This window comes from Grus americana, chromosome 4 (genome assembly GCF_028858705.1).
Source record: "Grus americana isolate bGruAme1 chromosome 4, bGruAme1.mat, whole genome shotgun sequence".
In the NCBI taxonomy this organism is placed as follows: domain Eukaryota; kingdom Metazoa; phylum Chordata; class Aves; order Gruiformes; family Gruidae; genus Grus; species Grus americana.
Genome location: NC_072855.1, coordinates 30,949,702 through 30,964,614, shown reverse-complemented (window position 1 = coordinate 30,964,614; position 14,913 = coordinate 30,949,702). Strand labels below are relative to the sequence as shown.

Below are 14,913 nucleotides of genomic sequence, written 5' to 3'. Positions count from 1 at the left end.
GGAGAATACCTGCATGCTCTGGGGATATTTCTGCTCATTCTGTATTGAATAGTGATCAGGAAAAAAATAATCACCAGCCTATTCCATCCTGGAAGAGCAGAGAAATAAAGAAGAGCAGGAAGGAAGGAAGGAAATAAGAAAGAGCAGGAAATAAAACTACATCAGCAAAATAACCATGGGGCAATTCTTGATGTGTGTTCTCTGACCGCAATCAGAAAGCAGTTTGTCTTCATATTCAGAGGTCTCTGAGGAAGATTAATTAAGCTGTTCAAATGAGTCCAAGAGTAAGAACTGCTTTGCTGCAGCAGCATCTATATCTATGCATGACTGCTCAATGCCTCATGCAAAATCTTGTCTCATCAAGCATCGTGTCTGTCGCCTCTTCAGGCATTTCCCCCCCTCCTGTCTGTTACTTACAGCCTGATTCACACACACACATACACTTTTAAATGCAGCTTTTCTCGACTTCAGCACTGTGTTATCTGTTCTTCATTCCTGCTCCTGCTTGGGTTTCAGCTTTCCTTAAGGTTTACAGGAATTCCCACTTCCTTTGAAGTGACCTGCTGTATATAGCCCATAGTAAAAAGAGCTTCTCAGAATGAACTCCCAGCAGGTGATATCATAGTTTGTAGTGTTTCCATGTTACTGAGCTGCAATACTTAGCTGTCATGCTAAGAATTTAATTGACTATCTCATCATATCAGCTTTGATATTTTAAGAGTTGCAGAGCATGTGATGGTTTCTTTTATCCTTGAAATATGTTTCTCGGCTACAGCACTTTCAAAATCTGTAGTAACCATAGTGTAATAAAGAGTTTGTGGAGTACAATTTATATGACTTGTTTAAACCTGGAAGTGGTGCTAATGTAACAAACATTTGGGTCCGTTACACTAGTGAAAATATATTTAGGACCCTGACTTGTAAACTAGTCCATAAAAATCTCAGCAGCTAAGATGCTACTGTATCCATTTGTCCTCCAAACTCCAGTTGACTCTTCTTCATAGCAGAGACAACAGGATGGAAAAGGTGCCTGCTTCTCACTGTATTGATTTACTTCCCGATGCTTCCATGCAAACTCACCTTTGTCAACAGCTTAAGGCAATACATATATTAGAGTACGAACTGGAACACCTAAGGCATGGGTATGTGTTCCCTTCTGATTGTTGCCAGCCTTTGACCACAGATTAGTAGCCTTTGACAAAGGCAATTAATCCTTTGTTTTAAACTCTCCCAGAAAGACTAGTCCAGATTTGTGTGTCAGAGCCTTTCAGCTAGATTTGTATAACCAAACATTACTGTCATAGCTCTATTAGCTCAGAATGTGGAAAAACTTAAAATCTCTTGTGTAGACATAGCGATACCAGTAGGAGAAAGACTTTGTCTGATTGTTTCACACTTGGATATGCAGAAAAATATATTAAAGTAGCTATTCATCAGACCATTACCATGTACTGGCATGTACCAGGCCTTGTATAATACAGACATAAGATTGTCTTCATTGGGAACGTTTTATACTGGTGTAATTCACATTTGCCATCCCACACCAGCGCAACCTGAATCAGAGGAATATTTCAAATCGTGATTAAAAGATTATGTACTTGTGTAACCAAATCTGGTTTTAAACATTGCTTGTTTAAGCTATTGCAGTGCTTAACACTGCCACATCCATTAATACTGGACCTGTGAACTGCCAGATCTGTTAGGATAAAGTTGGCCTAAGTAAAATAAGAGTGCACGGTTGCATTTCTGTACATATATGAGCACATGACATAGACTCTAGACCACCTTTATCTTATCTGTGAGACAAGAGATGATAATCGATCTGGCATAAAGTTTGCTGAACAATTAAAGCAAACTTACACCAGTTTGACGGTTTGAGGCAGTAACTTTTTAACGTGACAGTAAGTATCCTAAAACCACACGTGCAATCACAGCCTCTTGGTATTCTGAGTCTGTAGCAGTCACAGCAGAAAATACCCTAAAGCTGAGCTTTCTTTAAGCCCTTTTGGTTGAGCTCTGTAAACAGTTGAACCAATTTCTGTCGTTCCTGTCCCATCCCACTCTCCTGTTGCTGTATCTACAGCACAGGTTATGAACCATTCACAGCTTCAAGCCTCTCTTGTGTACCTCTGAAGGTCCCAGAGGAGTGTTGTTACCATGTGTGTGATTGTGTGTATCACAATTACCACACGTGATAGGAAACTGAACATAGAAGGATGTAAATATTTTCCACAGACAGCGGCAGAAGCAAGAGTTTGCAGGAGGGCCTGGAGTCCGGTCTTAATTTCTACTCTCTGTGCAGTTTTTTCAGACTATTCTTGCTGCTGAATTGCCTGCATAGAGTGCTTGCTGCCAAAAGAAGCTCCTGACAACTGACTAAAAAGTCGTGATGGATTTCTGCTTTAGATAGAAGGCAACTTGGCTATATGAAAAGTTTGTTTTAAGTAAACAATAAAACCTCTCAAAAAAAGCTTTGCTTCTGACATTGGCAAGAATGACAGTGGAATCTAATAAACATTATCATGGACCTAGTATAAAGTAAATCCAATATACTACTAACTTGTAAAAGGTATTCTATACATAGAATTTATTTCTCGCAACTTTTTTCTTCTTTGCCGATCTTCTGGCAGTATTTTTTCTGGTGTTTTTAACCACCACAAGAGTTTGCTAGTGTTTTTCAGAAGATGTGTTTTTAGTCAGGGAATAGATTGTTCCATGAAAATCCTTAGCACAAAAGTGTATATTGCTTTATTTAAAAACAAGAGTAATGGGATCTGATATATCACTGTGACACCTACTCAGCTTCTTTCTTTCCCATGTCTTTAAGGTTATTGGCTTTCCTTTTAAAGTTTCATGTATTAATGCTGTACCAAAAACAAACACAAGGAGAAATGAGGAGGTTGCCAGGAAAACAAAACCAAACGGAACTTTTTTTTCTCTTTCTCCCAAAGGGAATGGGTCTTATAAATCACGTCTTCAACGCAGACAGCCTGAAGAAGCTGTACGTTTCAAACCTCGGTATTGGGCACACGAGATATTCCACCTCGGGAATTTCTGAGCTGCAGAACTGCCAGCCTTTTGTCGTAGAGACTCTGCATGGAAAGATCGCTGTGGCACATAACGGGGAGCTAACAAACGCTGTACGACTCAGGAGGAAGGTTAGTATCTCCTCTGGGAAGCTCTGGCATCGTTTCTTTCTGAGTATGAGCCAGCAATGAGCAGTAAGTTTGCTATGACTTTTCCTCAATACCAAACTGCTTGGGGTAGTGAAAGAGCCCCATAAGCAAAACATTGTTTTGGAGGAAAAAACTCCTGTGGAAGGGAGGCATTTGTAACTGTCACAGAGGATAATTCACCAGTCCTCTAGACTGATGGTCACATTCCTATTGAATGTGAGAAAACTAACTCAGCTGTAACAAAAGGTAGGATGGTTTGAAACTCTGCTCCTCTGTGGTGGCTAACAGAAGGAACAAATCAGATGCTTAGAGTTAGGAGAGGCACAATAAGGTGAGGTAATTGTAATATGAAATATCTGATTTGGAATATTGTCTTTATTTGTATTTCTGGCTTGCAAAGTTAATTATGAGCACTGTCAGGACATAAACCAACAAATGCCAAATTTTATGGTGTGTTTGGCTAGAAGGGTATGTGTTAAAGAACCAAATTAAAATTTAGCAGATGTTTCATTGTGACATCTCTTCTATGATATGTTCCATCCAAAAGCGCGAGGACATGCTCTTGCATTGAAGCAAGGCAAATGTATGGGATGCCCAAAGGAACCTACCCTGTCTTTAATCGGAGCCACAAGTGTATGAACAGATGGGAGAATAAAACAGTGGTGAGGAAATGTAGATGGACAGTGGAGAATCAGAGTTCCATGAGGTGTAAAATGATTTCTGACGATAAAAACTAGGAACTGTAATGCATACAACATTGCATGGGTTAGAATAGTTGGTGAGATACACTGCAGATTCTCTTCTCCCTTAGAAGCATAAATACACCAAGACAGAACAATTTGACTGACCAGGTCTAGCAAACTTTAAGTTGTGGGATTTCAGTTTTTTAATCCCACTCTGCCTCCTTTCACACCTCTTTTTTTTTGTTGTTGCTTTGTGCTCAAAACTACCATTCTGCCTTGATATCTCCTTCTGTATCTGCTATACGTAATTTCATGTTTTCCCTTGTGTATCTTACCTCTCTTCCCAGAGCAAGCACAAGCACAAAGCTGATTAAATGGTCCAAACATGAATTTATGCCCTGAATATTGGTGATACTAATTGTGCTTGCATGTGGAGCAAAGGAATGAGATGCAAAGGGAGAAATGTAGTACCAGGCATAGATGATTGTACCAGCTCTTTTTACATATTTGGTTTGTTGGAAGAAATTTGATGTTGTTATGATCTGATCACCTGAAGCACCGATACGTTTTAAAACGTTTGTTCATTGCACAGAGGTGGTGTTAGATTAAAATCTAAGTAGTGTTATGTGGGATTTTTTTTTTAAATGTTGGTAACACTTTTGTTTTGTGTCTTAAAAGCTTATGCGGCATGGTGTAGGTCTGTCGACCAGCTCTGACAGCGAACTGATCACCCAGCTGCTGGCGTTCACTCCTCCTCTAGAAAATGATGACACAGCTGACTGGGTAGCAAGGTGAGGAGGATGGGTTTCAGAACCAAGAACAGCAATCTAATCCCAGCATGATATGCAGCTGTAAATGCACATAGCTGTTTGTGTGACACACGATTATGTTCACCTATGTCTCATTTCAGAATAAAAAATTTAATGAATGAAACTCCAACTTCATATTCATTGCTAATTATGCATAAAGACATAATCTATGCAGTACGTGATCCATATGGGAATCGCCCACTCTGCATTGGTCGCCTTATTGCGGTAGGGGACATGAATGGAAAAGGTAAACCATACATATATATTCCTATACATATACATACATATATATATGTATATATGTAGTTTGTGCCTGAAACCACTGATATAAATAATTAAAGCTAACTTACTGAGGTCTAAGTAGGAATATGTGATACAAAAGTCAGTTTTGAAAATTGAAAACAAAAGAAAATGTTGGCAAGGGAAAAATAATTTGTAGGAAGTCTGCAAACATCTTTTCTGTTCCCAGCAAAAGGGAATCCTGATCACCTGATGAGAGTGTCAGAATTAGGCAGCCCAACTCTAATAGAATACTTGTGAAAATTTAATTAACATCTCATCACTTAAACTGGAAGGCAGGGATGAACAGAACCACAGAAGGGCTGAGGTCAGAAGGGACCTCTGGAGCTCATCTGATCCAAATCCCCTGCTCAAGCAGGGCCACCTAGAACCGGTTGCTCAGGACTATGTCCAGTCCAGAGACAAGTTTCGTTTCTTCCTTTCTCCTGTAGTAAGGTGGCCAAAAAGTTCTAGATTATTGGCAACATATTTCTAAATTCCAAGCACTCCCAGTCACATGTAGTGTGGTAACGGAATACTATTCAATCAATTTATGAGAAAAATTCTTTGTGCTCCTGTTTAGCCTGCAAATCAGCATTTTCCATGAAGTGCGATTAAAATCTGTTCATTTGTATAAAAATAAAATAATTCAAAGGCAAAGTAGTAAATGCTTCTGCATCTTCACAAAACTTGGTAATTTTAACCACGTGAAAAATTACCAAGATTTTTTTAAAGCATACGAACATTCCTACCCTATGTTACACAATTTGATCTTTCCTGTGCCTCTCTGAAAACTCTCCTTATTGGAGTTCAGTCCAGCATCCATTGTAATCAAAAGGATGTATCTATTAACACATTTAGCATAGGAAAAGTAAGGAGTTTCTTGTGTGAACAAAAGTAATTATGTGTATCTAAAGTTGCTGAACTAGAATTGGAAAAATTTGAAATAGTGCAGAGATAACAAAGGTAGTTATCTGAATTGTCTCTCTTCTTGAACTGTGAATATGATGCTGTTACTTCCACTTCTGCCTAGAACAGGTTTATGATGTTTACGCTGTTGGTTTTGGGGTGTTTTTTTAAATATTAGAGAAACTTTGGAATGCTATACCTTTTAGTTAGAAATTACAACAGTCTTTAATAGCGCACTTGGCAAGCTAAACCATAGCAAGCCAGATACTGCAGTAGAAATGCAATTGTGGGGGGTAATGGTAACAAGAATTGTGGACTTTAACTGAAATCTTTCATTTCAGGGAAAGATAACAGTGAAACAGAAGGATGGGTGGTCTCTTCTGAATCCTGTAGCTTTTTGTCTATCGGTGCAGAGTAAGTGCCCTGATTCTCACTTTATCTGAAAGCTCTCCTCAGGCAGCGATTAAACATTAAACCTCAAATTGCCAAATATCATCTATAACAACATGAAAGACATCAAGGATTAATTTGTTGGGCTGTTCGGAGGGGGCTTTTTTGCCAGTCCTGTTTTTTGCCAGTTTTATTTTCTTGAGCAGATTAACGTAAAAGAAGAATTATGTGTTCAGAAAGTAACAGTAAAGATGACTTTACTGTTGTCAAGTAAATGCCTCTTACTTGTTGCATTCAACCTGGTTATCCATATAACTTTTTAATTTTAGCCTCATTTGCAGCAGAATCATCGTATTACAAAATAATTCCTCATCTACAGAAAGGTTACATTGGTAGCTCGCAGGCTGGACTCACCTGTGCTGTAGCATCTGCTGTCTTATGAGCCAGTCTCGTTGTTTGAAAAAAAAAAATGATGGGCATCTGAAACAATTTCTGTGTGTGCAAACACCCATCAGATCCAAAACATGAGATGACATTCACGTTACCTTTCTAGCTGAGGTACTCTGAAAAGAAAGGTGTGTGAACTTTCTCTGGATAAAAAGAGAAGGGTAAGAGGCTCTCCGGGAGACCACAAATTGATTTTTAGAAGTGTGGAGTAGAAGGCAATTGTGAACTAGAACATAATTAACATAAGAAAGATTATGAGGAAGCATATTTAATTTCCTAATCAGACATTATAAAAATGTGCATTTGGGGACTAGACTAAGAAGTAAAGTTGGATCTTCTTCAAATAAAAAACTGTGAAAAATTGCATGAAGAACATGATGACTGAATAAAAAGAAATGTGAAGCACAACCACGAAGCAATGTGACTGCACTTTAGAGGTCTTGTATTCCGTTCCGCAATGTTTTATTGTAGGTGTGGTGTTCTGTGTTCTGTTGCTGTAACTTCTACCCTGTCTCTGTAGGAACTATTAGCTGTTGGTAACAGGGGCTTTCTTGAGACAATTTATTCTACATACGGATATGAATAACCATTTTCTGGAGCTTCTTCAAATGCTTACCATGTAGGACCAAGTAGGTTTAAAAAAAAAAAAAATTTGTCTAAACTTCTGCTGTAGCCAGTGCTGCTGCCTGCTAACGCTAGTATCTGACCAGCAAATAATCACAGGCTTGCTCACCTTTGATTTATAGCTCCAGAATATTTCAATATTTTGGGAAAGATTTAGATTGAAATTGTTAAAATAGCCACCTCAGGACTCACTAAAAGATCTAGAAAAATGTTTAATAAGGTTAAACATTGTGACATAATAAACCCAATACTATTCCATATTTCTTCAGATATGAGAATTGGAATGTACATGTCCAGGCAGCTGTTTGTCCTTTGGGGGTAGCTGCCTGTCACCACTAGACAGATATTTCTCTAGATATTGGCTTGTGGGGCAGGATTCTTTTGGCTACCATCTTTATTCTTGATTATGGTTTTTATATTGCATGATAATGCTTATTAGCTTTCATAGAAAAGTCCTCTAGTATTGATCTAGGACTAAATTATTAAAATATATTTAATCTCAATTAAGCCTGTACTAGACTGAGTACTGTATGTCTCACATATAGGAAGAATATCATAGGTCTCTGGTACTAAGTATTAATTTACTGCTTTGGGGTATTAATTCAGACTGTTTTAGTAAGAGTCACTTGTCTCAGCGTGTTGGTCTTCAAACACTCCAGATCAAATCCTAAGATAAAAGCAAATTGTCGTGTTAGGATGTTCAAAAGCATTTTTTCCTGTCAGCTGAATCTAGTTTATATTTTGAAACTATCGTCCAGGCTCAGGACATCTCTAAATGCTATGTATTTCTTTTTCAAGGTACTATCGTGAGGTGCTTCCTGGAGAGATTGTGAAAATATCTAGATATGATGTCCAGACACTGGATGTTGTACCAAGACCTGAAGGAGATCCGTCAGCATTCTGCATCTTTGAATATGTTTATTTTGCAAGACCAGACAGTATTTTTGAAGGTAAGAAGGTGTAATGTACAAAGCTCCTCTCTAAATAGTGGGAGATGTTATCCTGGAAAACAATGACTCTGGAAAGGATCTGGGAACACTGAATGTGATCTTCAGGAAAATGCTTTCAATATAACTCGTAAATCTATGCATTATCTAAGTACGCTTTTATTATTATTTCAGTGGAAGCCCTCAAAAATTGTCTCAGTGATATTAGCCAGGACTCTCATACCTAACAAACAAGCTCTTCTTTGCTCTCTAGGTCCATGCCATCCGTTGATCATGTACAGCTCCCCACCAGTTTCACCTCACAGACCTTTTTTTCATGATCCTCTTACCCTTCAATATCCTCAGTTCTTACATTCCTTAGTACTGCTGCTGTACCCTCTGCTGTGCCTCCTTTCATAACATATCTCCAGTTCCCTCTCATGTTGCTTAAAAGCTTCTGAATTTTGCCAACTGACTCAAAGTTAATAAGCGGGCAGAGGCAGACAGCAGGATTGCACAAACTTTGTCTGCTGGAGAAACCAACCTAAAAATAGGGTATGCATGTTATGAACAGGCAGGCAGAATTTATGCTTCTTTCCTCCTGAACACAGATTTTGTAACATCCACAGGACCTTTAGCTACCCGATTAGAGCAAACTGTTATTTTAATTCTCTGCATAGTGATATGAATGTGAATGTAAGAATATGACATTAGGGAAGAAAATAAAAATGACCTTATGTGAGTGACTGCTTATTAGTTCTGGAGCTTTTCTCACTGATTTCTATGCCTGCAACTTGCCACAGAAATTTGTAGAGCAAACTGAGAGGAAATCTGAATTATGCATACCGGGAAAAACATGTCTTGCTGTTCTTAGGTCAGATGGTGTATTCAGTCAGGAGAAGATGCGGGCAGCAGCTTGCTATTGAAGCACCTGTGGAAGCAGACCTGGTCAGCACTGTTCCAGAGTCTGCAACCCCAGCAGCTCTTGGTTATGCACAAAAGGTATACGTTAACTTGCCTTTTTTTTTTTTACACATATCTCTTTTTGTAATGGGGTATTATGGTACAGGCCATTAGAGTTTTGTATTCATAAAGCTTTGTATCTTGAGTATGCTGGGTACGCCTATTGAGTCATCTGCACTTGTTTGTTCTGTTATTAAGTTCTTTGGTTACTGTGAAGTCATACTAAGTCCTAAGGTTGCTTTAAAAAACAGTAAGTGAAAATAACCAGTTTTATAGATATTAATTCAGTTTAATTGTCTCTTGTTTACAGTGTGGACTACCGTATGTTGAAGTACTCTGTAAAAATCGGTATGTAGGAAGAACGTTTATCCAGCCAAATATGAGGTTACGGCAACTTGGTGTTGCAAAGAAGTTTGGTGTTCTGTCTGATAATTTTAAAGGCAAGCGAGTTGTTATCATTGACGATTCGATTGTGAGGGGCAACACCATTTCACCCATCATAAAACTACTGAGAGAATCAGGAGCCAAAGAGGTGAGTTAATTTTCAGTCAGTACAATACAGATATAAATAGGAGATTGATGGGAGGGTAAAGCAGTGTCTTCATTTGTACTGTATATTGTTTCCTTATTTAAAAGAGCAAATGTGCAAAAAACCAATGGCTACTGCGTGTTTATTGTGAAGAGAGGTTGAGAAGTTTCTTTGTATGACTGTGATTGTTGGGAGATTAAGGGGAGAGGAACAGGCCTCCATTTAAAAAGCACTATCTGGCAAATAAAGAGAGAATTTAAGACAGATTAGGTAAGATGAGGAAATCAAGTGTTGGTGTGGTATTCCTGATGTGTGACTTGTGGTACTGCATGAAGTACAACCACATACTGCAGTAAACAGGCACATGCCTTAAGTCTCCAGAGCACAAATTTTTTTAATTGATTAAGATTTTTTAATTGAAACAGAGTGTGCAAGTCTTGTCACTGGAGTAAAAATTGTTCTGTATAATGTTTGACTTTGTAAACTGAAACATGTGCATCAAGGATTGAATGCCATAGAATAAAAGCAAAATTAGGATGGAACCTTCTAATAACATTAGGAAATACTGTAAAAATAAATTCTAAAACTGTCTTTCTCTCTCCTGCTGTGTTGGCATCTGAAAATTATCTTTTAACTGTAATGACTTTTCTGTAGTGCTGTGTTCTGTTCTTCATGATTATTTTGCAGAACTGGGACTTTGCGATTGTGTTGTGATCTACTGAGCTTCACCTTATAGCAGGCTGTTTTGAAATTCTATTTTTATTCAGGTGCACATCCGTGTGGCTTCACCGCCCATAAGATTTCCTTGTTACATGGGAATAAACATTCCAACTAAAGAAGAACTCATCGCCAACAGACCTGAATTTCATGATCTTGCAAGCTATATTGGTAAATGCTACTTTTTCCTTTTTCTTTCTTTTTTTTTTTTTTTTGAGAGAGATTTTACCTGTAGGTATTTTATTGTCTACATCAAAATAAAGGACAACACATGAAGGCAGCAGTGGCAAAACTGACTAAAAAAATCTTATGGTTGATATATGAAATTTCTGCACTGTGAGTACCAAAGAGATCAAACCAATTCAGTTATGCGCCTTTTCTTAACACAGTTAGTGAATTATATTTCTCCAGACAATAGAAGGCATTAGAATAATTGCATAATCTTAAGTTACAAATAAGGTGTGACCACACAGCCTTCCAATACTTGGAGCTCCTTCTGGGAAACTCTTTACAACAAGGAGCAAAATACTAGGAAGAAATTCTGTCCTATAATGAAAAGTTAATGTAATTCCACTTTCATGAGATATTCATAAAAATCTGTTCGGAATTTGTAAACACCCACTGATTTTTCTACAAATTTAGATTTATGTAAATAATTTAAACTGCATTACATATTTCACTTTGAGAGAAATGACATTTGAAACTAATCAAAGAATGTTAAATACATTCTCAAATACCTAGAATGAGTCATGTTTGCAGCAGAACAAAAGAGGAAGCAACAGCGTATATTGCTTGTGATGTGGTAAATAACATGCTCTTCATCAGGGTATCAGCAACAGAAGTCATGTGAAGGCTTGTGAGTGAGGAGATACATGGCCTATTGTGCTGCAAAATATTTTTTAAAATGGTTTAAGAACATAGCTGTGGTTACAGTTAGAAAACTGTAAACTCAGATTTCCTGTGTTAAATACTTACTCTAATTAATACTGCAATTAATTCTTTACCCAAAAATTATTGTGAAAGCATGTTGAAATATTTCAAGTTTATAGGTTCTCATTTTTAAGTATTAGTCACAAAAGAATGAGTGCAAACGATAGAAAACTAATGATGTGAAAGGGCTATCAAACTTTCCTACTGCTAGAACATTTGCATGAACTGCATACTGAATTTTTTTTAACATGATGGTCTTCCCTTCTTCCCAAGTCCCAGTAAGGGTTTGTAGTCCTAGGTGCGCAATTTGGGAAGCACCAGCCACGCACGCACCTGCTTCCAGACCTGAAGTACAGGGTGACTGGGAAACTATAGAGAGCTGAGGGAGTCTTAATACACACCTGGGACTTTGTTTCTGTTTTTGCAGTATGTGTGACACATTTGTTCCCAACTCAGAACCTTCTGTCTAGATTGCAGTGAGCCGGCTCCCTGCACAAAGAATTCGAGAAAGGCAAGGCGTGATCATTTTTCCTATCCATTCTCTTTAGACAAGATGATCCACCTGGCATCATAATCCATACAGTAATTGGACTGCACTTCCAAAGACCATTGTATTTGGTACAATATTGCAGCTTTAACTGATGAATTCTTTATTTCCTCTAGGAGCAGACAGTGTTGTCTATCTTTCTGTGGAAGGGCTGGTATCGTCCGTGCAAGAAAGCATCAAAGCACGACAAGAGAATGAGAACAGCCTTAAAACCCACAAGTCACGTGTTGGAAAGATTGGCCATTGCACAGCGTGTCTCACTGGAGAGTATCCCGTAGAGCTAGAATGGTGAATTTTTAGTGGATGGACACCAGGTCATCTCTTGTTGAATGTACCTTTTTCAAAGATGCCTCCTTGCTAATAGCCCTCTTACATTTAGATAATATGGAAAGCTCATTACAACTAACTAATTACTGTTACTAAAATACATCTTTACTGTAAAGACTTAGAGAAGTCCGATGTGTTGATGAAAACAATGTAGATAGATTAAAATACAAAATCATGTAGTTTTTATGCACAGTTGTGCCTTCTATTTTATCATAAAATATTATAAAAACCAAAGTTTTTTTTAATTATGTAGTAGTCCCAGAGTGTTTTGTTTCCGTCTTGCCCTGAAAAATACCCCTTTTAGACTTGTTCGGAGATCATGAATCATGTGGTGTAATTTCAAATTATCAAAGTCTTAATGCGAAAGTATGTGAAGTTTGCTTTTCTCCTTAGGAAAAATACCAGATTCTGAAGAATCAAATTGCTTCTTCAGCATTCTTGCTTAAGCTTTTTAAGAACAGAAATACCTAACTTTTGCATATATAGCTAAACAGCCTTTATTAATCTAGCCCTTTGTAATAGATTCTATGAATATAATGTCTAGCGTATGATTTTTAAAAATGAAGACTCAGGGAAATGCTCAGCCAAAAGCTCTCTAGTTTTATAATTTTAAAATTCTTCTTTTGAAGTCCAGTGTAATGACATTATCTTCATGTGCTTTTATCAGTTGCCAGTAGGATATGGAAGGACTAAAAACACTTGGCACTGCCATTTTCCTTTCTGTTTTACATCTTGTTTTCTTCAGGATAAGTCCTGACAATTTCTGAAGTCTGAGCTAATGCTCAGCATGCTTTTCATATGCCAACATCCAAAGTAAACTGAAAAACAAAGTCACTTTTCATTTTTAACAGTAAAAATGATGTATCAAGTGAAGATAATGAGTTGTTTTGGGTATAATCTTATTTTGCTACATTACTGCTGTTACCATAAATGTAATGTTAAAAAAAAAGAGTTCTGAAGAACCATTAGCTATTTAATGCATTGTATTTTTTAATTGGTCACAATTACACAGTTAGTTGTATACATGAAGATCACTTGGACAATGAACCACTAGCTGAAAATGGAAAAGCACCTTTGAAAACTATTGCAAATTTACGCACAATTGTAAAAATATTTTGTATACCTCAGTTTTTTCACTGAAAAGCAGCAACTTAATTTTAGATTTTCTATTTAATATTGTGTATTTTGGCTTTATAACTGTTTGTGACTCTGTTAAAAAAAAATAGCGAAGCAAAAAAGAGCTTCTTCCTTCCCCATCATCTTCCACATAGTTCAGAATTACAGCACTGGTGATTAAATTCAGAAGGGAACTTTCTTACACGGGATTTGTGGCAATTGTGCCTGACAGACAATCACAAAACAAAAGTCCCAATTCCAGAAAGCATGTAAATACATTTAAGAAAGTCAAGACCTCGTGCAGTGGAATGAGAACCTACTTGCAGTCAAGCCTATGGGAGAATCTAGATTTTCATGAGCATCTTACTCTTACTTGTTCACCATAGCCCAGATCTGCATATTTAGGGATGTATGTGGATCTCTTCTGTTTAATTAGCAAGTTTGTTTGTTTGTTAACAGAACCATAACAGTTCATCTGAACAGTAAATTGAGCAAAAAAAACCCAGGTTCCAGATTAACCAGGGAGGAGTGTGAGAAAACAGAAAAAACTGTCATTAACAATTTCACCTTTCTTCTTACCTGTCCTCAAGAAAGCCATCATTTTTAAAAGAATGGATAAGTCGAGCTCTTAAGTTACAGTCACATGCAAGGAGCCCTTTCTACTTGAGATAAAAACTTAGGTGCAGACTTCAACGAGCTTCCAAGCAGAAGTTTATCGATTTACCTGAAACTGTCTACAGAACAGACTGTAAATGAAACACGTGCAAATACTCTTTTAACCTGTTTTCAACAAAACTAGTATTTTTGAAATCTGGTAATAACTGCTTAAATGTGATTTGAGCATTTCTGATTTCAGTAAAATGAGTCCTTATGCCTTTTTTCCCTCCAAGTTATGCATGTGAAATTACAAGGTCTGCTACTGTACTGTAAGCACTGTAATTTTTAGATACACTACATGCCTAATCTTTAGTACGTATTTTTCAAAACCTTAAGTTAAAGGGGAGACACTTTTCAAGTGTCACTTTATTCTCTGACAGCTGGATTTATGCTTCAGGTTACCAGGCCTTTATTTTTCACGTACAATAGACACACACATGGAACAAGCATGTTGAGGGAGAGAACTCTGGTTTTAGGTGTCGCTATTTGTATCATTTTCATGTTTTACTGTGAAAACTATTTCTGCTGTATTACCAATTTGCAACTGTGCCAAATTATCACTTAGAAGATGTGACAAAACAGTAGAAAGCAAATGTCTAACTTCTCCTGTGCATAATATTAAAAGTGGTTATGAACTGGTCTTCCTGTTTTCTCTCCCTTCACTGCACTCGCTGGCACCACGCATCGAAGGTTTGGTGGGGTTTTTTTGGTTTTTTTTTTTTTTTTTTTTTTAATAAAGTCACCTTGAAAGCGCCCTCGAAGCTGGGGCAATCATTTCCTGTCTCCTCTATCCCGCACGCAGCCCACACGGCATTACCGGTGCCTTCTCCCAGCGCCGGCTCCGTTCCCATCGCCCTCACTCCCCGCTGGCGCCTCTAAAAGCC

At 37.6% G+C, this 14,913-nt stretch overlaps 1 protein-coding gene across 1 annotated transcript in view; it reads left to right on the top strand.

Moving 5' to 3' along the window:
* PPAT (phosphoribosyl pyrophosphate amidotransferase) overlaps positions 1-14,669 on the top strand; it is a 48,001-nt gene extending 33,332 nt beyond the window's left edge. The window contains exons 3-11 of the mRNA XM_054823184.1: positions 2,952-3,158; positions 4,538-4,650; positions 4,770-4,915; positions 6,198-6,270; positions 8,116-8,267; positions 9,118-9,245; positions 9,517-9,738; positions 10,503-10,623; positions 12,046-14,669. Coding sequence (XP_054679159.1) covers positions 2,952-3,158; positions 4,538-4,650; positions 4,770-4,915; positions 6,198-6,270; positions 8,116-8,267; positions 9,118-9,245; positions 9,517-9,738; positions 10,503-10,623; positions 12,046-12,221 — 1,338 coding nt within the window. The 3' untranslated portion in view covers positions 12,222-14,669. The remainder of the gene's footprint in view (positions 1-2,951; positions 3,159-4,537; positions 4,651-4,769; positions 4,916-6,197; positions 6,271-8,115; positions 8,268-9,117; positions 9,246-9,516; positions 9,739-10,502; positions 10,624-12,045) is intronic.
* Positions 14,670-14,913: the final 244 nt, after the last annotated feature.